Below are 27243 nucleotides of genomic sequence, written 5' to 3' on the forward strand. Positions count from 1 at the left end.
GGAAAATGACTGTAATCCATTTGCATGGATTCACATGTTTTATGGTTAACTCTACCCAATAGTATTTCTAAATACTTACCTATAATTTGATATGATAATATTCCTTCTGATGATTAATAGTAATAAATCAATTAAATGAGTGCATAGTTGCTCCATTCCTGTGAGAAGTATGTAAGAAATGAGATTATCTGAAGTTATTTTGAATATTTTCTAGACACACCCTGTTAGAAGTTTTTGTAATTGTCTAATGACGTTAGTGGAAGAAATGAGTGGATAATTGGTGACGAGAAGGCAGTGTATCACTGGGGGATAGGTTTTCTAATCTACTGTTAGACACATACACAGCAAACAGGCCACATTGGTTTACAGTTTTCCCCATGGAACTTACTCATAATACTTGGCAAATGAGTTATTTAATTAAAAAGACAGAAATTGCCCTATTTCTTATCTTTCTCATAGATTTGTGACCAAAAGTTTATGATACTGAATGACTACAGACGAGGTAACTTTGTTCTTTGCTGTGTTTCTTTCTCCATTAAATGAGCATTTTTTTCTTCATTTGCAACTTTAGAAGATTATTGGCTCTTCCTCATTTCTTTTTTTTAAAGAAATTTATTTATTATTTGTTTATTTTTGGCTGCGTTGGGTCTTTGTTGCTGCGCGTGGGCTTTCTCTAGTTGTGGCAGATGAGGGCTACTCTTCGTTGCGGTGCGTGGGCTTCTCATTGCGGTGGCTTCTCTTGTGGAGCACGGGCTCTAGGCGCGCGGGCTTAGTAGTTGTGGCTTGCAGGCTCAGTAGTTGTGGCGCACAGGCTTAGTTGCTCCACGGCATGTGCGATCCTCCCAGACCAGGGCTCGAACCCACGTCCCCTGCACTGGCAGGCAGACTCCCAACCACTGCACCACCAGGGAAGCCCATATTTCTTGTATTTTTAAATGTATTATCAAATACTTGCAAAGTGAGAAAATATACTAGTGTAGCACATTTTCGAACCCTACCCTTTGAAAGACCTCTAACGTTCAAAACATCACACTCGGCTATAATATTACACACTTCCTGTATAGAATCTGGTGGGTGGACCAGTGACAGCAGTGGACCAGGTCATGAGCACCCCTTATCCTCCCAAAAGCCTCCTGGAGAAAGGGAGACTCAAGGAGCCATGGGTGCTTCTTGAAGACAGGTCATAGGTAGACATGAAGGGCAGCCCAGTACTCTGTCCTCCAGAGGCACTTTCTCCCCGTGTCCCCCTGAATGTGGCGATGAGTCTGGGAAGCCCCTTCTTGTCACGTGATGCTTAGTCATAACTGGGTTAAAGCTTTCTGGAATAATAAAAAGACTCTCTTTCTCCCTGTGTCCGGAATACATTGTTATGATCTCCTGAGCATTGGAGGAAGAAAATCAAACCCACTGAATTTTTTGAAAGATTGTTAAAAACATTTTATAAGCAGAAAGAGACCTTAGAGGCCATTCAGTCATTGGATCCTTTAACAATGAAGGAAAGTTAAGAGACTTGCCCTTAGCAGCCAAGTTGCTGGCTCCCTGCTCTAGGCTCTTTGCCACTGAATCTTAACTAGCTCTTGTCTTGTCTACCATAGAATCATTTAGAATATATGCTTAAAATTTGTCATCCTAGATAGTAACTCTATCTGTACAATTTTCTTTGTGAAACAGTGCAATATTTATGGCTACAGTACAAGTAGACTTTCTGTTTTGATGTGTTTCTTTGTTTTTTAAGCTAAGAGGAGAAATGTTCCACAAAGTGAGATGGAGTGGTAGCTAAACCTTATGCTTCCTTCTATTTCTGGAAATACCTGTCATTTTTATCAGATTGGTGGTTGCAGTCATTGGGAAATGATATCTTTATGTATGGACTCTATGGCTAAATTTCTAAAGTCTCCAACTAATGCTACAGTTTTACTTCCCAGGAGTTTTGTAGGAGCTCTTGCGGTGTTGTGGGAAACCAGGATCCAGTCAAATGACTGTGCACTCTTTTCTTTGAGTTATGGAATATATAGTGCAGTTTTTAATATGAGGTTATCGTGTATCTTTCTGGCTATGGATTTAATTTTTTTTTAATTTTAATTTATATTTTGACTAAGAGTATATAATATATTAAATATAGTTTTTTATTGCTAAATAGAAATGCATTACTTCCAAATACACATGCATGTAGGATATTAGATATAAACTCTGTATCTTTTAAGCAACTTCTTTTTGTTATTTTCCTTGTTGACTGTGAATTCTAGGTTTTTACCTGGCAGTCATAAGCATAAGCTTATATGTATATAAAAGGTAATATTCAGTCAACAAATGTTAATTGAGGACCAACTGTGTATGAGCTTACACTCCAGTGGAGAAGACAGATAAGCAAGAGATAGAACAGGGGGAGTAAACTTCGTATCATGTGGGAAAGGAATGTGGAAATAAGACAAAGCAGAGCAGAGTCACAGGAATTGGAGTCTTCAGCCGTGAGTATGGGGAGAGCAGGATACAATTCGTGAACTGGATAGGCAGGATAGAAATTGAGCGAAAACTTGGAGGACGTGAAGAAGTAGGGTCCCCAGGTATCCGAGGGAAGAATATCTGTGAGAGAGAGCATAGCTTCTGGCAATGCCCAAGGCTGGGTATTCATCACAGCAAGGAGGTCGGAGAGGTGATGAGGGAGAACCTCAGGCAGGGGCTCGGAAGCCCTTGTAAGGCCTTTGGCTTTGCTCCAAGGGAAATGAAGTGCTGTGCAGGTTATGAGCTGTACCCACCCGCAAGGCCTGTCTTTCTGTTCTCACCTGACCCTTGAGCTCTCTCATTGCCGTAGTCAGGCAAGTTCATTGTTCACTAACAATTCACACATAGAATATAATGCACAGTACATTGTAATATGCTGTTTTCAATATTAGAATTCCAAATATATTGATGTTAATGTCTGGACCCCTAGATATTGTTCATTTATCTATTATTTGTCTAGCAGTAGAGTCAACATTTAGTAACTTATGTCTTTACAAATAAAAGTTCAGCTCTCTCCTTCTTTTTCAAAAGCAACCAGGCTATTAGATGAATGTTTCATATTTTCTCTTAATTTAGATTATAACTGATGTAAATATAATAAGTCTACCTGCTCAGACTCTGGGACTCTTTGGAAAAATGCAGTATTCTGGCCAGACTCCTCCAGAAATATCCTTTTCGGTTGTTCTTTAGAACTATGGCAACTGCTCAATTTTTAAATGGATAGGCTTCCTGATTAGTTAGCTACATCTATATAGGTTACAAACCAAATACATGGTTGAAATGGGAGTCATGATAATGCTGAAAAAGAGGGAGAAAATCCCAACAGACAGTGACTTTGCTTTCATTGAATGTTTGGGATCAAACATAAATAGAGCCCAAGTCCCTTGGGGACATTTGCTTCCTAGTCACGAGATGGTCAGGGTGCCTTTTGTAGTGTATTTTCCCCTGGATTTTCCTTATTCAGTTCTGTTTGTGAAATACTTCAAGTCTGGTGGTTTCTTAAGTGAAAGGAAATAATCTTAGGCATGTGTATCATCTTTGTGTAACTAAACAGCAGGACATATAGATCTCATTTACAGTCTGATTATGAGACTAAACCACTGGAGTTACTGTAAGCTCTTCTCTCAGAATATTATCTAAAACTGTTAATAGCATTTTTTAGAAAATATGTTATTTTTACCAGTAGAGAGAAATCTTTACATACGATACATTATCCATAATATAATTTTATAAATTATTGTAGGAGGTTTGGTCACGTTTGAGAGCGCAAAGGAAGTAGCAAAAATTACCATATCATTGGAATACATTTGTCACTGTCACTAATTAAACAATTTTAAATGTCCTTCACTACAGTTCCTTTCACTCACTTCCAAGTTCCGTCTTAACATGAACATTGTCAGATGTGTTGGATAAAAATAATCCTTTGAATTATCTAAATTTGACCATATGTACCTGTCAAAACTGCAGGAAGTGTCAACAGTTTTTATCATGAATACAAAACACTGTCCTCCATGTTTCAATGCCAGTGTGTTTATTTAGTAAGCAGAGTCTTTAAGGATGATCCAACTTAGACTTTCCAATGATTTGAGAAAAACATTAAGCTAATGAGTTTATACAGCAGCTTTAAGGGTAATAAAGCCAGTTCTATACCCCACACAGTCCCTCAATGGAGTTTTTTAAAATTAGATTTTGCTTATTTAAAAACAGATAAAAACAAACACTAGGTAAGTTTAACTAACTGCTACTTATTGAAAAAAGCAGAAATATAACATTAATGGTGCTACTGTCTTCGGGGTTCTTTTCCATCATACCCTCAGCAGTGACCAGTCCTGGCCAAAGACAGAAATCACTATTTTTCTTTACATTGTGTAATATACTTGTAAGGTTTCCTCGAGTCAAGCTCCATCTTTGTATTCTATTGCTGTGAATCTAATATTTTTTTCCAGTATAATTTGAGTGGGCAACATGTTGAAATTGAAGTTTACTTATCCTTCCTGTACATAGGTAACTAAAAGAAGAAAAAACACACCAAATAGAGGTAGAAGGTACATGCTAGGGGTTATTCCATGCTTGCTGTGTTCGTGAACCAAAGTATAGGAAAACCTGGATGTGTAAAGATGCATAAATCCCAGTCTCTGATCTCAGAAGCTGATTGTCAGCCCACATGCAAACTGCAACACAGGAATGCTATACCCAAGCGTAGAGTATATCCCAGAGATTGTAAAAACCTAATGCTTTATGTAATGTATCTGTCTTTGCAGTTTTCCGTGGACATTCTTCTATTACTTTTGCAGCAATTCTTACTGTAACTCGACAGCCACTCGAAGTGACTGGCAGGAACTGGAAATGAGCTTTGTGTGTTTTCACAAAATTCTGGGGATTAGTAACATGAAATAAAAAGATTTATGGGAAGTACAGGTTCTCACACACAGGCTGAGCTCTCTTAAAGATGTGCCCCGTGGTGAGCAGAATACAAAAACAGCTAAAAGGCAGATTCCCGTGTAACATGTTCACAGGCTACTTTGTTGTCGTTTTATCTCTCTCTTAAACCTTGATTTCTCAACCACCACTATCTAGGAGTCATATGGGATCTGATCAAAAGGAGCAAGGGACATGAAATGTGTGGAGTATGGGACAAATTAGTCGGGAATGAAAATCGCTGTAATTAAAAAACTGTGCATCTGTGTTTTGTGATTACAATGCTCATTCAGATTGTAACAGAAGCAACAAAATGGCAGGCCTCTGCTTGGCTCAGATAAAATCAACATTTCCTCTACAACATTTAAAAAGATTTACTAGAGACTTTGAGCTAGTACTTCCCTGGCCTTTAGGGAGCCGAGCATAGGACCATAGCTCCTCTGATGAGAGAGGTAGAGGGAGAGAAAAGAAAAATATTCTGTTGATTAAAAAAATATATTTTAGCTTTTTAAAGTCTCTGGCACTTGAGAAAAGATAGCGCTTGCAGAAGTGACATTTCTACTTTGCAATGGTGCCATTTTGCCTACTTCCAAATATACATTAGACAATTCAGACGCCCTTAACAGCACTTCAGGACTAGGGAAGAGAGTTTTCCTTCTAATAAATTATGACGGCTTGTGACTAATTGTCAAAAAACAACTGATTGTGAAACTAAGTGTGAAAAAATATACTCATTTTGAAAGTTCCGCTAATGTTCACGGGAAAACATCTTAATATGATCATCAGGAGATGATTTGCTTTGTTCTCTATTCCATACAGATTTTGAAATAACATTTTGATGTAAGAAACTCTACTTTAAAATATTCTTATCATGTTCATGTTTCAGACGATGACTTTACATTTTGTCTCATACCAAATTTTTGTATACTTGTAGTAACTATGAAATAGAAAATGTTAATACCTGCCTTTCTGAAAAAGCTAGTTTTATATTTAGAATAAATATGTAAATTCTAAAATACCAGATTGCATTAAAAAACCTACCATTGTGTTTAGAGAAATATGGTTGTATCTGCAAATGCCATAGTGAATTTCTACAAACTAAATTAAAGAAATAAACTTTCCATCAGTAATTCACACTATCTTTAAAAAGAGAATTTATATTTTTTTATTTTCTAATTTTTCTTTCACAACTTTAATTCATAATTTGGGATTATTACATAGTTCTTTTTTTTGCAGTACGCGGGCCTCTCACTGTTGTGGCCTCTCCCGTTGCGGAGCACAGGCTCCGGACACACAGGCTCAGCAGCCATGGCTCACGGGCCCAGCCGCTCCGCGGCATGTGGGATCCTCCCGGACCAGGGCACGAACCCGGGTCCCCTGCATCGGCAGGCATACTCTCAACCACTGCGCCACGAGGGAAGCCCTACATAGTTCTTTTAGTCACTAACTTTTAAAGTTATATTTTTATTTTCAAGAATGTCTTCAAATTACTCAATTAGATATATATATCTTTTTTTATATTCAGCAATTGGGAGTATACTTTAATGTCTCTTACCCATGGAATATTACATGAGGTTTTTATAGAGATATATATCTGTTTGTAACATGTAGTTCTGATGGAAGAAGTTATCTAAAAAAAGACATGGAAGCAAAGAAAAAATATGCAGGAAATGCAAATTGATTTATATATATATATATATATATATATATATAGTTGACCCTTGAACAAGTTAGGGGTTAAGGACACAGATCCTTTGTTACTCAATTATATTTTAAGTATATTCCAGTTGGATATAAAATATGTATTCGATCATTTACTTGGATTATGATAGTAGATGATCCCATTTTGCCTTTTTTCACTGGAGTTTCAAAGAAAACACTGATCAATACTTTTTTTAAAAAATTGTCATAGGGTTTAAACATGGAGCAATATATTTTTTGACCAATTTAATTTTTAAAATATAAATGTTATTTTTTAAGATTAATTTTAAAAATTTCCTTATTCTTTTGTTATTTTTAAAGTAGCAATATAATCATAGAATATTAGGATACTTGATCTAGAATCCAGACTCCTATATTTAATTGGTGCAATTTCACAAAACCGTATATACTGTTTAAAGTTTAAAAATAACCTAATGCCATATTGCTTCATTACGTAACGCATAATGTTTATTTCACAACACAGAACACCTTATCACACTGAAAATTCTGGGCAATTATAGCAGCTCCTTTGTGATGTGCAGAAGACATTTAAAATTTTTTTTATAATACATGGTTCACCATATTAGCCAAGAATGAAAAGTGCAGGCTTAATTGTGTAATTCACATAAGTATGAAGTATTTTCCGTTAAAACAGCATATCCCCAATTTTTCCTAGAGGATCCATTTCATCACCAGGTCCTTCCTTCTTCTAGTTGTCTTGACAAGTTTGTTTATCTAAAGAGACTTAAGTAAAGATTATTTTTTATTTTATTACTCATGTATATGTACATATGTGGAAATGACAGTTAACACCACTGCTACTCTACTGTAGTATAAAATTCCAGCAAAAGCAAAATGTTGACAGTTGGGGCAGTCTCATCATTAGTGACCAAGTGATAAGTACTGATGTAGAAAAATACATCTTTAAAAAATAAATGTTAATGAATGATGAGCTTGAAGATACACTGTGCTTAAGGGAATTCTACCCTACCATCAGTGAATACACCATTTCCACTAGACTTGTTTAGTATTGAAAATAGGATCCTCTTTCATGAATGATAAAGGGGATTCTCACTAAGGAAGAGACGTGGAGACTTGGGGGAGGAAGGAGCCTAACACGGGGAGAGCGTCGGAAGCAGGCGGAGGGGCAGCATGGGTGCAAAGGCTTGTCTTTAAGGCACTGAAAGGTGGCCGTTGCGGCTGGTGTGCAGCGCCGGCCACGTCGGGTGGGAAGTGATGCTGCAGAGATCACAAGCGGCACTCCGGTGTGCAGGCAGCTGATGGAAGGCGTACTGGTGAGCAAACCTGATAGAAAGTCAGGGAAGGATTTCAAGCAGGAGAGTGATACAGCTCCACTTACGTTTTGAAATACTTCCTCCAGCTTTTGAATTAGTGTTATGTGAGGAAAGACAGAGAATACACCCATTATTAGGAAGGCAAAGCTGCTTCAGAAAAAACATATCCGGGCACCACAATATTTTGCAGCAGTACTTAACAGATATTTTCAAAATCATGTAAAATTTTCCTGAGCACGAGTAAATATCTTAAATTACTTTAAGAAAAACACTGTTCTCTTTTCCTGAATTAGTTTGCTTAGGAGGCTGGTGACTTTTACCTTTATTGTCAATATCATCAGCTTCTTCTGTTTGGAATTTAATTTTCATCTGTTTAAAATGTAAGCGCTCAGAATCCTCTGTGGACTCTTTCTTTGTTGTTCTTTTTTTTTCTTTTTTAACATCTTTATTGGAGTATAATTGCTTTACAATGGTGTGTTAGTTTCTGCTTTACAACAAGGTGAATCAGTTATACAGATCCATATGTTCCCATATCTCTTCCCTCTTGCGTCTCCCTCCCACCCTCCCTACCCAACCCCTCTAGGTGGTCACAAAGCACCGAGGTGATCTCCCTGTGCTGTGCGGCTGCTTCCCACTAGCTATCTGTTTTACGTTTGGTAGTGTATATATGTCCATGCCACTCTCTCACTTTGTCACAGCTTACCCTTCCCCCTCCCCATATGCTCAAGTCCATTCTCTAGTAGGTCTGTGTCTTTATTCCCGTCTTACCCCTAGGTTCTTCATGACATTTTTTTCTCTTAGATTCCATATATATGTGTTAGCATACGGTATTTCTTTTTCTCTTTCTGACTTACTTCACTCTGAATGACAGACTCTAGGTCCATCCACCTCCCCACAAATAATTTCGTCTCTTTTTATGGCTGAGTAATATTCCATTGTATATATGTGCCACATCTTCTTTATCCATTCATCTGTCAGTGGACACTTAGGTTGCTTCCATGTCCTAGCTATTGTAAATAGTGCTGCAATGAACATTGTGGTACATGACTCTTTTTGAATGATGGTTTTCTCTGGGTATATGCCCAGTAGTGGGATTGCTGGGTCATATGGTAGTTCTATTTGTAGTTTTTTAAGGAACCTCCATACTGTTCTCCATAGTGGCTTGTATCAATTTACATTCCCACCAACAGTGCAAGAGGGTTCCCTTTTCTCCACACCCTCTCCAGCATTTATTGTTTGTAGACTTTTTGATGATGGCCATTCTGACCGGTGTGAGATGATATCTCATTGTAGTTTTGATTTGACTTTGTTGTTCTTGATCTAGAAATATGTGTTTTTATTTTGTTTGGTGGAGAGTCATATTGATAATCCTCAGTGTGGTGTATTATTAAAGCAAATATATTTTACAGACAAATATATTTAGTACAAATCCAAGCACTGGCAGGTACTTACCCATATGATGCTGTATGATGAGTATCCTAATCCCAGTTTTTTCTTCTACAAAATTATGATACATTACAAGAAGGCTTGTTAATTATCTCCCCTGCAAACCTGCATAAATAACTCTTTACCAGTTATTTCAAAAGAAAAATAAACTTTTTTTTTTAAGATATGGGACAAAAAAAAAGGAAAAACAATGTTGCAACCAATTTGTATTCCCCAAGTTTCTCTTCTTGGTCACAAGGTAGGAAATTTTCATGATTCTGACGTTTGTCTGCAGGGTAGACATGGTGGAAGGTTTGGAGCTAATGACCTCTTTATCACCTGTCCTAACTGGTTTTTGGGGACAGATGTTCCAATTAATTCATTTATGCAACACATGTGAATTGAGCATCTACCATGTGTGATTCTGTTGTAGGAAGTAGGCATACAAAATGAGCACAACCCAGAAATTTTTGACTTCACACATTTTTCATTTTGGCAAAGAGGTTCAATAGTCAACAAATTAGATTAAAAGTGTGTCAAATGTCAATGAGTGGTGTCCTGGACAAAACCAACGTGATCCTTGGGGTAGAAGGTTCAGTTTTTGTTTTGTTTTTTTGCGGTACGCGGGCCTCTCAGTGTTGTGGCCTCTCCCGTTGCGGAGCACAGGCTCCGGATGCGCAGGCTCAGTGGCCATGGCTCACGGGCCCAGCCGCTCCGCGGCATGTGGGATCTTCCCGGACTGGGGCACGAACTCGCGTCCCCTGCATCGGCAGGCGGACTCTCAACCACTGCGCCACCGGGGAAGCCCGAAGGTTCAGTTTTAAACTGGATGATCTTGTAGCAGATTGCAGATGGCTGCGCATTCTTTAGCACTCCTCCCATCCTGGCTTGGAGTCAGTTTCCCTACACTGGAGAATCTGTGCTTCCTGTAACTACTCTGACAGTACAACGTGGCCCATTTCTGAGCTCAGCCTTTAAGAAGACTGGAAAGGTTTGCTTTCTCTGTCTGGGAGCTCCTGCTTTGATAGAAGCCATCCATTATGCCTCCCCTTGCTGTGAGACAGCTTAAGTAGCCTCTGGGAGAGGCCACCGGAAATGAGATATTCCTAGGAAGTCCTCAGCTGTTGCAGGCGTGCTAGCTGGGGTGCTTGACGACACATGCAGGTGGAGGAACCAGCTCAGTCAAAGAATCAGATGACTCCTGACTCCATTCATCTTTTGGCTACAAGAGCTTGAATGATCCCACGTGAAAACTGTCCATCGGGGTCCAATAAACCCATGCAACTATGAGAAATTGTAATATATTTTCGTCTTAAGCTAACACATCTTTGGGATGGCTCATTAAGCAGCATAACCCCCAAAATAAACAAACGGCATTTGTTTGAACATAGGCCTGAGTGTTGTGAGGACGCAGCCATGCTGAAATCTATGTTGACCGGCTCAGTCCTTACAGGGGAAGGTGAGGGTTTTAACTGGATCTCGGAACATCATCTGAGCAAGGAAGATGTGTTCTGCAAACACCTCCCAGGTGTCTGCAGCTCAGACCAGTTTGGGGGCCCCACTTTTTTACCTTCCAGGGATTGCTCTGATTGCACCTCAGAAACCTTTCTCCACCTGACTGCTCCCTCATACTAAGGGCTTATTTATCACAGTTGGAAGAGTATGGTTCTAATCATTACTGAAACAATTAACTTTTCTGCCTTAGGGAGGTGAGTTTAATTAATCAAAACATTCTTGCTAAGTCATGTTGACCAGTACAGATTGTTCTGTAATTAGCGATATATTTTTTTTAAACTCTGAGTTGTAAATAATAATATTATAAAAATGTCCATAATAACATTTTTAAAAGGAAAATGTCATCATTCTTCTGGAAAATTCACTATACCACAGGCTTTCACATACTTTTCAATACCAGCCCTCAATAATCATTTGAGAAATTACCCGTATGGAATTATACTCCCTTCGTAGGGTTACTGTGGAGACGACACCCATCAGTACATTAAAAGTCTTGGCACTGTTTCTGATGCATTGGAACCGTTCAAAAAAAATTCTGATGGATGTCATTTAGTTATAAACTGCATACTTTGTTTAATAATTTGTACAAAATTCCTAGAGTGAATCCTTAATCCCTGTATTACATGTATATCTGGTTTATCAACTTGTTTTAAAGTAGGTTAGATAGTTAATATGATTTTATATAATACTGCGTGGTTTCTGTATGCTGTTACATCTGTACATCAGAATCAGCTGAAGTACTTGATAAAAACAGCAAAGTTTTCAATGGAGGGGATCGTAGGATCTCTGTTTTTGAGAAAATCGCTGGTGATTTTGGTACCCAGCCACAAATTTAGGAGGGTATAAAGAATATCTCCAAACTCTGCATATTCTTTTAAAATTAGGAACTGATTTGTTTAAGCATAGTATTGTAGCAACGACTAAAATATTTAAATTTAAAACCTGTTATGTTCGTTTGTATTCTTGATAATTCCACTTGGTCCTGAATTATTCAAATATTTAACTCTGTACTTTGTTTAGGCCAGGACTATATTTAAATAAATGTTAATAGCATTTCAATAATATTGGGGGATTATTTGAGCTATATTCTAAGAGGCTTTAAAAGTTTAGATGATGGGGCTTCCCTGCTGGCGCAGCGGTTGAGAGTCCACCTGCCGATGCAGGGGACGCGGGTTCGTGCCCCGGTCCGGGAAGATCACACATGCTGCGGAGCGGCTGGGCCCGTGAGCCATGGCCGCTGAGCCTGCGCGTCCGGAGCCTGTGCTCCGCAACGGGAGAGGCCACAACAGTGAGAGGCCCGCGTACAGCAAAAAAAAAAAGTTTAGATGATGATGTCATTAATCAGAGGGTTAGTGTTACAAATTCTGTTTGCTATAAACTTTACAGTATAAAAAATTCTTCACAAGCACAATTTTGAACTCTTACCTTATTGCTCATCTTTCTAGTATGCTACACTTCCCACCAAGGGCATTTTCCTACTATTCGCTGAATAACTCTGAACTCCAAGGCCACTGCCGCTCTTTCTGCTTTGTTGATGAATATGGTGATTCTGGCTGTGCTGACTGAACACGCACGACATCACAACAGTATTAAATATTCAGGTAGAATATTCTTGGAAAACTTTGTGAAAAGGTGCAAGAAATTTCTGATTTTATTTCCCACTAGTATGTAGGCTTATTTGTTTCTCACTACTAGCAGGTAGAGATCATATTTTTTGTCACTCCTGTGGACTCAGGATGTAGAACTAGTAGGTGCTTCAAAACATTCACTGTATATTGATATAGTGATTCGGTGCCCGTGTTGCTAGCAAGACGTGGAACAATGGAATGTGAGATAAACCTGGTACAGTCAAGTCTTGACTTAACGGTGGCTATACTATTTCCACGCACGGGACATGTTTCCTTGTATAAGTGGACAAGAGAAAGTGAGGTTGGCTTCATGCCACTAAGATTTCCACAGACGCTTAAGGATCCTAAGGCCAAATGGCATTGTTACAAGTCTTCAGAAACAGTCCTCTGAAAAGTCATCTGCTTTTCCTTTAGTGGATAACTTCCCATTTCCCTCATCTGATGATGGCTTTGTCTAAGACACTTGTTTCCATGACCCCACTTGCTGTGACGGGAAGAGCCACACATCCAGTCCCAGGCCTCTCTTCTTCTTGGTATCGCGTGGCTGTAGGGGAAGCAGTGGTGTGTGTGTGTGTGTGTGTGTGTGTAAGGACCAGGAAACCAGCCCATGAAGAAAAGTCCTGTCCATCTAGAGATGCGCAATCTTCAATTCTAGAGTTGATGTACTGTTTCATAGTATTTGATGATTGGCTGGGTAGTCTTCATTTTCTCTGGTTTTCTTGTTGGACGTCATTCTCTTTGAAGATCGAAATTGGACTTCACCTTATCTTCTCAGTTGCTCATCGTTTCTGTCCAATTTCCATCTCCATCTTTTTGTTCTTTGACATAGATTTCCTTTTCTTTGTCTTTTAGCCCATCCATTAAATCTTAAACTTCTGCCATCATATTCTTACTTAACAAGAGCTTTTAATTTTTTGCAGTTACCTATTTTTAGCATCTACTCTTACTTCAAGAATACAGTGTGTTTAAGTATATCCTAGGGGAATATAAGAATGTGTGTGTGTGTGCGTGCATGCTGCCTGCTTTGCCTCTCGTATCTCTGAGCTCCCTTTGCGTTTATTTATTTTTGTTTCCTTCTTTCAAGTTGGAGGTGTTCCTCAAATACCTAGTGATCTTTTGTTGTCCTTTTGTAATAAAGAGTGAACTCGCAGCAGTATGGTCGACTAAAAAACATAGAAAACTTTGCTTTTGTAAAGCAGTTTAAATTGTGGAATTAATATGTGTGTGTATTTAAAATATACATATTTAACATGTAGATATAACTAAAATATATTTACTTATGTAAGTATACATTGGTACACTTGCAAGAGAGTAAGCAGAGTCCTCAGAAGCCAAAAATAAAGTTAAAGAGGAGTTCAAAGGGATAAGCAAGGTAGCTTTGCGCTAACGGTAGGCTCTGTGGTCACCTTGATGTTCTGGTCTTCTTGGCTTTACATGTGATGTCCTGGAAGCAGGGATTAGGGAACAGCCGAGTTCCTAGACAGGGAATCAACTTGAGATATACAGTACAACATCCAGGACTCTCAAAATCTTTTGCAGGAGCCTAAACCATGAAAAAAAATGAGATGAAACAAAAAATAAACAGAATAGCAATGATGACAAAATTTCTGTGTAGGACAGAAAAACGTGACCTGTCCTTTACCTTGGGTGGGTTGAGGGGGGCAAATGTTGCCTCAGAATCTGAGACAGCTCACAGGCCAGGTTTCCTGTGAGTTTTTGACCTTAATTTCTGCTACCTTTAGAGACTGATAAGTCTAAGTTTTGACCTAAAGGAAATCATCATAAATTCCAAAAGACTGCTGCCCCGTAAGCCATTTTCTCTACATAACAACCGTGCAATTAAGATACAGACACAAAACACGCCAAAAAAATAGAAAAAAAGCCTCATGTATTTGGAAACTAAAAAAAAAAAAAATTCAAAGAAAACAAATATATAAATAAATTATGTTTCAGAAACAAATCACAATAGGCTTTAGAAAATTCTTATAACTGGACAACAATGAAAAGTTTGCAAATTAGAACTTGTGGAACTCACTCAAGCAAACTTAGAAGGGAACCTTATCTCTTTAAATGTTTGTATTAGAAAAGAAGAAAGACTAAAGATTAATAGCTTAGCATCCATCTCAAGACATGATGAAATGTAGAGCAAAATACACCCATAGAAAGTGAAAACAAAAGCAGTAATTTAAGAACAGAAATTAAAGGACTTCCCTGGTGGTGCAGTGGTTAAGAATCTGCCTGCCAATGCAGGGGACGCGGGTTCGAGCCCTGGTCCGGGAAGATCCCACCTGCCGTGGAACAACTAAGCCCGTGTGCCACAGCTACTGAGCCTGTGCTCTAGAGCCCATGAGCCACAACTACTGAGCCCACGTGCCACAACTGCTGAAGCCCACACGCCTAGACCCCATGCTCCGCAACAAGAAAAGCCACCGCAATGAGAAGCCCGTGCACCGCAACGAAGAGCAGCCCCCGTTCGCCACAACTAGAGAAAGCCCACATGCAGCAATGAAGACCCAATGCAGCCAATAAATAAGTAAAAGAGTAACTTAAAAAACAAAAAAGAACAGAAATTAAGGAAGCAAAAGGTAATCGTGCAAAATGAGTTATTTGAAAAGAATAATAACATTGAAAACCCATTATTACAATAGCCATTAAGGCTATTGCGTAAGCATTTATGGACCCCTGTCCTGTGCAAACATGGTAGAATTGCACTTTTTGTTCTGTGTGATTGAGGGGAGGCATGTGACTTTCTAGGCATTGGATTGCGAGTAGAAATAGCACTATCGTTGCAGCCCCGGATATTTGTCAGAGTGAGACTTCCCTGATGTTTTTAATTCTGATGTGACGACTGGCAATGCTCAAAGTAACATCCCCTTCATCAGCCTGAGTTTCTGAATGGTCAGAGAACCCCACTACTAACCTTGGATGGAAATATTATCATCTGATTGAAATATAAAATGTGATGTTTTAAGTCACTGATTTTTTGCGGTAGCAAACATAGAACAAAACCCATGCAATTCTGACTGATGCACTTTAAGAAGAGAGAAAGAAAAGAGAGAAAGAGGAGGAAAGAGAGGTGGGGTCAGAGAGGATGGAAGGAAGGAAAGAAGGGAGGGAATTGAAATCGTAAGGGAAAACAAAAGGAAATATACGCAGGTGATGAATAAGTTAAAAATACTATAAAAGTTACATAAAACTTCATCATAAGTTTTAAATCTTATAGTAAGTTTACAAATGCCTACACCACTGAACTTATTAGCAAACAGACTTAAGAAATAGAAAATTTGATTAGTTCTTTAACTAATTAGATCAGTAAACTTCTTCCCGTGAAGTACACAAGTGGCCTGGATGGTTTTACCGGCTGGTGCTACCAAATGTTTCTTATGCAGCTAAACCTGATGGGAACAACCCCAGGGTGTAGAAAAAGGAGCTCACCGTACCAGGCTTAGCATAAAGTTGATTTCAAAGCAAGAAAGCAAAAATTAGATGCCAGTCACATTCATTAACATCCCTGTCCTAACCCACTGCATTTTTCATCTCATCATCTCATCTCATATTCTTTTGTTTCAGCTTTAATCTATTTTACCGCCCCTGACTTCTTAGATTTTCCTCAAATAGGCTACACACACACCTGCCTCAGGACATTCACATGCACTTTTCCTCTGTTGGAAACCCTCTGCTCCCATAGAGTCACCTGCCTGCCTCCTTTACCTCCTTCCCACCTTTTAAAAAACGTCATCTCAGGGCTTCCCTGGTGGCGCAGTGGTTGAGAGTCCGCCTGCCGATGCAGGGGATGCGGATTCGTACCCCGGTCCGGGAAGATCCCACATGCCCCAGAGCGGCTGGGCCCGTGAGCCACGGCCGCTGAGCCTGCGCGTCCGGAGCCTGTGCTCCGCAACGGGAGGGGACACAACAGTGAAAGGCCCCCGTACCGCAAAAAAAAAAAAAAAAAAATGTCATCTCAGTTATTCCTTCCCTGAATTATTCCGATATTCCTTACCCCTCTTTCATGTTTTGGCTTTTCTTTGCACTTTTCACAGTCTCACATATATTACTTCTGCATCTTGTTTATTGTCTGTTTCCCACCTCTAGAAGGAGAGCAGCAGTTGTTTTTTTATTAATTCCACAGTTCCAGCAATTAGTGAAGTTCCTGGCACCTGGTGAGGCCCTGCTAACTATTTGTGGGATGAATCGATACATACAAAAGCATCGAGCAAAATGTTAGCGTGACAAATTCAGCAATGTATTAAAAAATACAGTATGACTCAGTCGGAGTTTTCTCAGGAATGCATTTAGTTGAAAATTGAAAAAAAACACTGAAATGGCAGGTAAAAAGAAAAAACAAAATTATTTCAACAGATGGGGAAAAGCCTGTTATGGAGTTCAAAACTGAAGAGACCTTCTATAACCAAGAAACCAATAGCGAGCATCACACATAATGGTAAAGGAACAGAGTGAAGTGAAGAGAAAGGTCAGTAAGAAGGTATAGATAATGAACAGCAAGAGACAAAGCTCAAAATTTTCACAGATGGGATGATTATCAACACAAACTTAAACTAATTCCCAGAATCAAAATAATTCAGAGGATCAAAAAAAGAATTTTGCAAAATTTCTAGATGCAAAATCAGTATAAAAATACCAATCAGGGGCTTCCCTGGTGGCGCAGCGGTTGAGAGTCCGCCTGCTGGTGCAGGGAACACGGGTTCGTGCCCCGGTCCGGGAAGATCCCATGTGCCGTGGAGCGGCTGGGCCCGTGAGCCATGGCCGCTGAGCCTGCGCGTCCGGAGCCTGTGCTCCGCAACGGGAGAGGCCACAACAGTGAGAGGCCCGCGTACCGCAAAAAAAAAAACAAAAACCAAACCAATCAGAACCCCAATAAATTGTGGAATCAGACCAACTGTTTCTAAAATGTATATGTTAATGCAATAGAGCCATCCATGAATAGCATGATACACATAAGAAGATGAGCAAGTTTGGGGAATTTTCTCCACCACAAACCAAGACAGATTCCAAGGCCTGGGGGTAGACCAATGGACAATAGACCAATGGAACAGAATAGAGAGCCCACAAACAGACTCAGACCTCTGCATACTTGATAATGACAAAGGTGATATGGTAGGTTGGAAGAGAAAGAATCAACTCATTGGTAAACGATGTTGGGAAAAATTTATCAGTGAATACATTGTCAGTCTCTTGTCAGTCTCTCTTCCAGGATCTGCCATTGTGTTGGCCTCTCTTCTCAGTTCTCTGTGTCTCAGGCTCTCTTTCTTGTTATTTAAGGTCTTTTTCCTTTATTTATTTCGGTGCACTTTGTGGAGTGAACAAGGCTTGTGTTTATTTCACAACGGTTAAATGAAAGCAAATTAAGCACATATCTCATTTAAAAAAAAGGTTGACTATCTCAAGAGCTTTTATTTTCTTTGAAATTTTCAGACACGTTGCAGAGTGTGTTGAAAAGAAAGTCTCGTAATTTCTTTTTTTTACGTGAATGTAAAAACATAGTGTTAATTCACTGTGAGAAAATACAGGAACTGGATTTGAGAAATGCTTCTTTGTGTATACAGGTAGGTCTATAGCATGTAAATTCTGGGTTCAGTATTTCAACCACCAGCTCTATTTGAGAATCAATCATCATATCTAATATTGAAAATGTTTCCTGTGCAAAGTAATTGTATTGTTTTTATTTTCTCAAGCAAGGTATTTTCTCCAGTGCCAGCATTCCACTTATCATACTTTCACTGATATTCATTTAATGGAGTGGTTTCTCATTTGAGGTGCAGTAAAAACATGGTGATGGGTGGCAGCAGAGTCCTCAGCCTTAAAAGATGATTGTTGGGAGCATATCCTGGACCCCGGAGCTTGGTTGCTATGGTAACTCTGCAGCTCTGCCAAGGCTGGTCCTCACTGTGGGCGGAAAGAAGCTCCCCTGCCAGCAGCTACGTGGGATTCTGGCAGCTGGAGGGAGTACTGTGAAATGGTGTGCTGCTTCCCCCGATGGGAGTTCTGAGAGCCTTCTTTAAAATCCAACAGCAACTCGGGACCGCGGAAGAGTGAGGGCAGTTAGGATCCAGCCCATTCTGGTTCAAAATGTGCCTGATGAGATGCTTGACGTTTCTTACTTTGAGTAAAAGTTTTGCAGAGGATCAGGACTGAAATGGAAAGATTCTAGCCTGACCCGGCAGTAATGGAGCTTTAGAGGAATTTGTGCTTACCCGTAGGGGTAATATAATCCTGAGGGATTTAAGGGACAGCATTTAAATAGAAAGTAAAAGAAACATTTCTATTTAATTTTGAGATCTTGGGGCTTCCCTGGTGGTGCGGTGGTTGAGACTCCACCTGCCAATTCAGGGGACACGGGTTCGAGCCCTGGTCCGGGAAGATCCCACATACCGCAGAGCAACTAAGCCCATGCGCCACAACTACTGAGCCTGCGCTCTAGAGCCCGCGAGCCACAGCTACTGAGCCCGCGAACCACAACTACTGAAGCCCGCACGCCTAGAGCCCGTGCTCCGCAACAAGAGAAGCCACCGCAATGAGAAGCCCGCACACCGCAACAAAGAGCAGCCCCTGCTCGCCACAACTAGGGAAAGCCCGCGTGCAGCAACGAAGACCCAACGCAGCCAAAAATAAATAAAATAAATTTATTTTTAAAAAAAGAGGTCATTATAATTTGGAGGTCTTAAACTCATTCAGAAATGCCTATTAACTCAGGCTTGTCAATTTTGGGGTTTTCTCAGTATTGAAATTTATCTCATGTTTTTCTAAATTTAAAAAGCGGTATTCAGTTAAAGCTATACTTAATGCTATAGAATAGAACACGAATATATTGTGTCCCCTCCCACCGCACATATATAGTCTAAGTAACTAAGCTTGCTTGCATGGAGGCTAGTATTGGTCCAGCTAAACCACAGTAGAGGAAACATGGAATAAGCAGAAAGTGACTCTGAATTAGTAACAAAATTAGTCAGAAATACTCGATAGCAGTTTGGTGACCATCAGTGCGCTTACCACTTCATTTGCTCCTGAGCCATTCTCGTTCTGACTTTATCTTTAGTCTGTTAAAAGCTTTAAGTGAAGGATCAGCAAAGGTAATTCCTATCTACGAATTTGGTGTTTGGACTCTTCCCCTGTATATTTGACTCCTACTCTTGAGGGTTTTGTTGGATACTTTCATCTGATTTTGACACCTTAGTGTCTGCAGCAGGAAGTCCTCACTCTTAGATTCTTGAAAAATAGGGAGGAAATCACAAAGGACTGGGATTTGAGATCATGGGGCTGTTTGGGGCACTTGCCAAAGTTAGAAGTAACTCTTCTTTGGGTTGGTACCAATTTTAGTTTTTCTCTTTATTTTTAAATGATCAGTAAGATGAAAATTTTACAGCATGGAGAGACAGAGACTAGTCCAAAGATTTTTCTGCTACCCTGTTAATCTCCACTCGAAACTGTGTTCAGTGACATTCAGATACTACACACACTGTCTCACCCATCTGCCAGTGAGACTTCTTCCTATCACGTGAAGTGTCAAGCTGTTCTAACCTTTTCTACTTCCCCACATTGTGTGTGTGTGTTATGTGTGTCGGGGGCAGAAAGTTCAGGAAATGATTCGTCCTATGCAAGCAAGAGCTACGGAAGTGGGAAGGTGTTCAGACTTCTTTTTAACCTCTCCTGGGACAGACGAGATGATCCATGATTCTTTTAAGAAAGTTACTTGAATGATCAATATTACAATAGCAGACTCGCCCATCTTCTGAATGTAAAGTTACGTCACTCAGAAACTTTGCAGTCACTGCATGTTTCAGATATTGCTATAAACGTATATGCATTATTGATAAAACACACTAGAGACTGTCATACAGAGTGAGGTACGTCAGAAAGAGAAAAATAAATATCATATATTAACACTTGTATGTGGAATCTAGAAAAATGGTACAGACGAACCGGTTGGCAAGGCAGAAATAGAGGCATAGATGTAGAGAACAAAAGTATGGACACCAAGGGGGGAAGTGGCGGGGGTGGTGGTGGTGGGGGTGGTGGGCTGAACTGGGAGATTGGGATTGACATGTAGACACTAATATGTATAAAATAGATAACTGATAAGAACCTGCCTAAACAATAGCCATATTTTTTTCAGGGAAACACAGATCTTTCCATGACTTAATTAAGTACAATACCTAACAATCCATTTTCCAATATCATTTGTTACTGAAGAAAGAAAAAGTCAGTCACACGGAGAGAGCTTGAGAAGTTTCAGCATTATAAAAGAAAGTTTGATCAAAAATTTGCAAAAGGAGAGAAGTAGGAGGAAATCTTTGGAATAGGATATGTGTGGGGAAGCAGTGGAGGACAGAGGTGGACAGAAGTAAAACAGATCACATAGGCGTTCCTCTTAGTTGTCAGCCTCTAATCTAAACGTTCCTTTCTCACCAGGGTCTGGCAAATAGTATCTCGTCAGTATTTCTTATTGCAAAACATATATACTCAAACATTTCTAGTTAATCCTTTAGAAGAAGATACCTAACAGCTGACTGACTAGAAAATTCTGATCCTTATTTTGAATATTAACAACCAAGGTTATCTGATGTTTCAGACTAGTTTAAAGCCATCTTTTGAAAATGAAAGACTAAAATGATGAAACTTCAAAAAGCAAAAGTAATTACTGTGGCCAATTTTTGGAAACCATATTACAACACAGTAATACTTAATATTAATAATAGTTAAAATTACATCCAGTGATGGTAGATGTAACATTTACTGAGTAGTGACTCTGTGTCATGCACTATTTTATTTTTTTAATTAATTTTTATTGGAGTATAGTTGATTTACAATGTTGTGTTTTGGGTGTACAACAAAGTGAGTCGGTTATACATATACATATATCCAGTCTTTTTTAGATTCTCTTCCCATATAGGTCACTACAGAGTATTGAATAGAGTTCCCTGTGCTCTACAGCAGGTTCTTATTAGTTATCTAGTTTATGTATAGTAAAGTGTATTTGTCAATCCCAATCTCCCAATTTATCCCTCCCACCACCCTTTTCCCCTTGGTAACCATAAGTTTGTTTTCCACATCTGTGACTCTATTTCTTTGTAAATAGGTTCATTTGTACCATTTTTTTCAGATTCCACAAATAAGCAATATCATATGATATTTGTCTCTCTCTGTCTGACTTCCTTCGCTCAGTATGACGATGTCTAGGGCCATCCATGTCACTGCAAATGACATTATTTTTTATGGCTGAGTAATATTCCATTGTATATATGTACCACATCTTCTTTATCCAGTCATGCACTGTTTTCTGTATTAGCTCATTTAATGCTCACAAGAACATTTGAGGGAAAGCTTTACTGTCACCTTCTTACAAATGATGAATTCAAAAGAATAAACTTGCCCCAAAACACACAGTGGTGGAGTCAAGATTCCAACCCTTTCCAGGTCTCTCTTTTCTACTCTGACAGTATCTTACTGAGTTGGGAAGGAAGGACTTCTCTGGCTTGGGGGTAGAAGAGGAAACCCTCAGCAGAAGTAATCATTCTCCTGTCTGTGGAGCATGGGATTATCATTAAGAAACTTGATTTTTATACCTTCCAGGACACTCTAGGACTTGATTTACATGGTTGACCTGATGTCATCTATAAATGCAAGTATGTTTTCCATAATGCTTAAGTTTGGAAAAAAGTTCAATTAGATTAATAAAAATATGAATTTCTAACTTTTTTTCTGTTGGACTTTTGCAGGGTGTTTTGATTTACATGGTTGACCTGATGTCATCTATAAATGCAAATATGTTTTCCATAATGCTTAAGTTTGGAAAAAAGTTCAATAAGATTAATAAAAATATGAATTTCTAACTTTTTTCCTGTTGGACTTTTGCAGGGTGTTTTGAGTGCTGTATTAAATGCCTGGGAGGCATTCCTTATGCCTCTCTGATTGCCACCATCCTGCTGTACGCTGGAGTTGCCCTATTCTGCGGCTGTGGTCATGAAGCTCTTTCTGGAACTGTTAACATCCTGCAAACCTACTTTGAGATGGCCAGAACTGCGGGAGATACGCTGGATGTCTTTACCATGTAGGTCATTCTGGTATCGCTTGTTATTTTGAGAATGTATGTGCACATTGCTGTGTGTTGAATAAATCTAGAATTAAGTGAGGCAGTGTTAGATAGAAGAAAAAGTACTCTTAGGGTATATACGTGAGTCAAAAGGACACTGACCCTTACCATGAAAACAGGAAGGTACACAGCAGATCAGAGGCCAACTTAATCTGGACTTAATTTGTGTTTTAATTTGCCTGTAAAGTTTTATCCAACATTCAGTTACCATTAAGTGGAATACTTGCATTTCTCTCGCTCTTCAAATTTGAGCAGAGGCTGTTCTAGCAGAATAGAACAGAATATAGAACCAGAGCCAGGTGTAAGTGTATACTCTGCTGCTGATTCTAGGAAAATCACCCAAACTCTGTGGCTACTCCCAACTTTTAAAAAATTTTAACTCAACCATGGCTGTGATATCATCGTTATTTCCTGCCTCCTAGAAATGTGACTACCTGAGTGAACATTTTGAAAGGGTCTTATCGACTTCTGTAAAATGATAAACATAAGAAATATTGAGCACCTTTTTACAACCACCAATTATGCTTAAAATGTACATTTTACCCATAAATGTAAACTCCTGGGATCACTGAACTATGGTGATGTTAATATTTTTTTAAAAAAACATAATTCAAACATAGTCTGGAAGTAGAAAAGAGTTTAATGTTCAAGTTTCAGTCCCATATTGCCTAAGTTTCTAGAGAGCAAAATTTTAAGATTGAATTACAGAGGAATTTTTTTCCCCAATAAGTTCCCAATTCAGATCATTTATTCAGTGATTTCTTGCCCACAAAAAGAAAATAAATTATTTACTCACTATTTTATAATCTCAGCTCATTTCTATTGTATTGTGTGTTGCCCGTACAACTTCTTAAATCTATTTCATGCTTCTGGATACTATGAGATTATAATGTTTTTCACGTTGCTTTATTTTGTTATTCTCAATAAATTCAACACTTCTTAATTTATACATACTTCTTTCTGGCATAAGATGCTTCTAGAGTTACAAACCGGAATGGTCGTATGGCTGGTTAGGAAGACGGTGCTTTTTTGCTCTTACCACTTCCATGAAACAAGGTTACACTTCTTATTCACCCAGGGCAATTCCTTCTGACAGGGTAAACTATAAGCTAAGACCCTAATCTAAGACAACCCTTGGTCACCCTGGACACCATTCTAGATGGAAGATAGCTTTTCTCCAACTCCAGTATCAGAAGATACATCATATTTCTAAATTTTTAAAATAATCCATCAGCTGCAGTCAGATCGTCTTGAACACAGTATTGCTCGTAAACTGTATTTGTTATTTCATTCATTAATGTTGCTGAGTTCCATGAAAATGAGAAGTGAAAAGAGATGCACGTTTCTATCAAGTAATAGAGCAAGAATTCCCTCCTTGGGGGCTGGAGGGCACATCCCCATGGACATAGAGATAGCAAAATTTTTAGGAAAAAGAAAGTTGAAAACTTTTACGTTTATCTAAAATATGTTGGCACTTAAAATTTGAGCGATATTGGTTGTAAAATAAGAAATGTAGGGCTTCCCTGGTGGCGCAGTGGTTGAGAGTCCGCCTGCCGATGCAGGGGACGCGGGTTCGTGTCCCGGTCTGGGAAGATCCCACATGCCGCAGAGCGGCTGGGCCCGTGAGCCATGGCCGCTGAGCCTGCACGTCCGGAGCCTGTGCTCCGCAACGGGAGAGGCCGCAACAGTGAGAGGCCCGCGTATCGCAAAAAAAAAAGAAATGTAGGGCTTCCCTGGTGGCGCAGTGGTTGAGAGTCCGCCTGCCGATGCAGGGGGGCACGGGTTCGTACCCCGGTCCGGGAAGATCCCACGTGCCTCGGAGCGGCTGGGCCCGTGAGCCATGGCCGCTGAGCCTGCGCGTCCGGAGCCTGTGCTCCGCAACGGGAGAGGCCACAACAGTGAGAGGCCCGCGTACCGCAAAAAAACAAACAAACAAAATGAGAAATATAACAAACCAAGTGTATCTCACACACACACACACACACACACACACACACACACACAGTGATTAAGAGGAGATGGACGTTGATTAGCCACTGAGATAAGAAGTTAAATTATTTAAACATAGTCCCTAACTTGGAAGCATCAGTTTATTTCATCAATGTCACTGATAAATGGAAATGAAGAATTAATAGCAAATTTGAAAAATCATGGAAAAAAAAAGAGATGAGGGAACGATATCACTTATATTTCCCAATGTAACTTTATTTTACAAATTAGTTCCAAAAATTTAGCGTTATTCATTAAATGAAAGTTTTTTAAACCCATAGTAGACAGTTCACCAGTTTCCATTGAATCAGGTTCTAGCATGAATTGATCCTTGAGAGTTTATGAGTGATAGTCATCATTTGGAGTATAATTCAACTATCTGAAAATGCTTTGGACTATTGCAGGTTAGTTTGCAGAGAGCCTGTAGACAATGATTGCGTGAATATACTTTAACGTGCTAATACTGACATTTTCTTTTCAGTTTTATCTCAGCCTACACTGGACAAAATACGTTTTCACTTTGCATTATTTTAAGCTACCACAGATGTCCTTAATCTACAGATTCTCTATATTTAGGCTACATCCAAATTGCTACCTTTAGTTATAGAAGTTTATAAGAAATCATAAGCCTAGTAACTGGCATGGGATGATTGTATAAATCGATCAGAAACCAATTGTCAGGATGTTTATTTAACATTTAGACAACCGGCCTTAATAGATCACAGACCTCGACTACCGCTCTGAAGGGTAGTGAATGTGGGAGCTCAGCAGAGAAATCAGAGATCATACGCTTAATTTGGAACTTTTACTTTTGGTCTCTTATACTGGGAGTTAAATGTGAAATCAGTAATGCATCTTTGGCGTGGGAAGCATACCATTTTCATTGGAATGAAAGCAAGTGCTCAAATTATCTCTCTTTTCATATTTCAAATAACTAAAATACCTTATCCTAGACCCCGTGGAGCTACCAAATGAATTAAGACTCCCTGTCGGCAAACGGTTCGTGAAAACACAGAGGGAAGGTGTGTACAGATAACTACCGGGTGTGATTAGTACCAAGCGGTACCTTCCAGTCACGTAGCAGTTGAGAGGAAGGTAGCGTTTACTCTATGGGGGCTGCCTTACAGGGCTGTTAGCGGACTCCATACGGTGAGGGGCAAAGGGGAAGTAAAATCAGGACTTGGGACGCAGAAGTGAGTGAGAGACGCGATTGCAGGCAATACAGCTTCCTTGAAAATAAGCTAAGGTAAGTTTGGAGAAGAATGTGTAAGAGAATGATTCTGAAGAAAGGACTTGTTGGCCAACTTTAGTAACTTACAGGGTCTATGTCTTGTCTCCATAGTTCTCAGGCTTGATTCAACCAAATTAAGCGCTCCTACGTCATATACTTATAAAGGAAAAGAAACCTGTTCTCTGGGTGTGTGAACGAAGAGATAAAACCAATTGCCTAAGCCCCCGTCTTCCACCCAAGGTCCTCAGGACTCCCTTCTTTGTCTCAGCTTCTCTCTCTGTCTCTCCACTGCACCTCTCGTAAATATATACACACATCTGTCTCCACGTGGTCAATATCCAAGTCTACAGGGGGACATAGGAAGGGCAAACACACTGGAATATGCCTACTTCATTTCATTAATCATCTTTCCAGAATGTAAAACTTACTTCTCATAAATAAGTTTGCAAATAATCTCTGTTCTCATGTGATCTATATTTTATTTTATTATTATTATTATTTTTTTTTTTTCGGTACGCAGGCCTCTCACTGTTGTGGCCCCTCCCATTGCAGTGCACAGGCTCCGGACGCGCAGGCTCAGCGGCATGGCTCACGGGCCCAGCCGCTCCGCGGCACGTGGGATCCTCCCGGACCGGGGCATGAACCCGTGTCCCCTGCATCGGCAGGCGGACTCTCAACCACTGCGCCACCAGGGAAGCCCTGTATCACAATTTTAATGCCCAGTGTCATGTTTCCTAAAGTCTGTTTGTCCCTGGACACACCCTACTTACCATAACACTCTTACTGACTTACTCTTTGACTAGAGTAGGTGAGCACCTGTAGTGTCAGACTGGATTAGAATTCAAAGACCTAATTTCTGTTCTCTTTTCTAAAACCTAGGAATACGGCAACTCTAGAAAAAATATTTACAAATAAGAACATGATGATTTCATTCTATGCATATTTGAAGGGCTATTAAGGAAAAGGAAGTTTGCTTTGTTCTTTGTGGTTCAAAGGGAGAGATTTGGGTGAAGGGATTTCAATTTATAGGGAAAGAGTTTTTGTCTCAGAATACAGAACATTTCTACAATGTTCTTGTTTTCAAATATTCAGATTTTATTTTCAGGTCAATCTTTTGTCTGGTTTGTTTTTTAATGAATTCATTTACTCAGCAAAAAATACAGGGTTATACTATGTGCCAGTCACTGTGCTAATCTTTAGGGATAAAAAGTAAAACAAGACAAATTATTTTTCCTCTCGTACCGACATAGGAAAGATATGTCAGCAAAGTACCATCCACGTTAGACTCGGCAGATATGAATCAGGTAGTGGTAGTTAGTACTTGAGCGGATTCCTAGGATGCATCAGGTTAATGAAGTAGAGACAGTTGAGGAGCTACAGTAATTAATACTACATGGCATTGGCACAGACATACATATAAGTACTTGTAAA

General features: G+C 39.5%; 1 protein-coding gene across 2 annotated transcripts in view; it reads left to right on the forward strand.

Annotated features, from left to right (window-relative positions):
- The window catches only part of GPM6A (glycoprotein M6A), a 255570-nt gene that overhangs the window by 196603 nt on the left and 31724 nt on the right, over positions 1-27243 (forward strand). For both annotated transcript variants that reach the window (XM_032618546.1, XM_032618547.1), the window contains exon 2: positions 22358-22550. In XM_032618546.1, the coding sequence (XP_032474437.1) occupies positions 22358-22550 (193 nt within the window). The remainder of the gene's footprint in view (positions 1-22357; positions 22551-27243) is intronic.

This window comes from Phocoena sinus, chromosome 21, assembly GCF_008692025.1.
Source record: "Phocoena sinus isolate mPhoSin1 chromosome 21, mPhoSin1.pri, whole genome shotgun sequence".
NCBI classification, from domain to species: Eukaryota; Metazoa; Chordata; class Mammalia; order Artiodactyla; family Phocoenidae; genus Phocoena; species Phocoena sinus.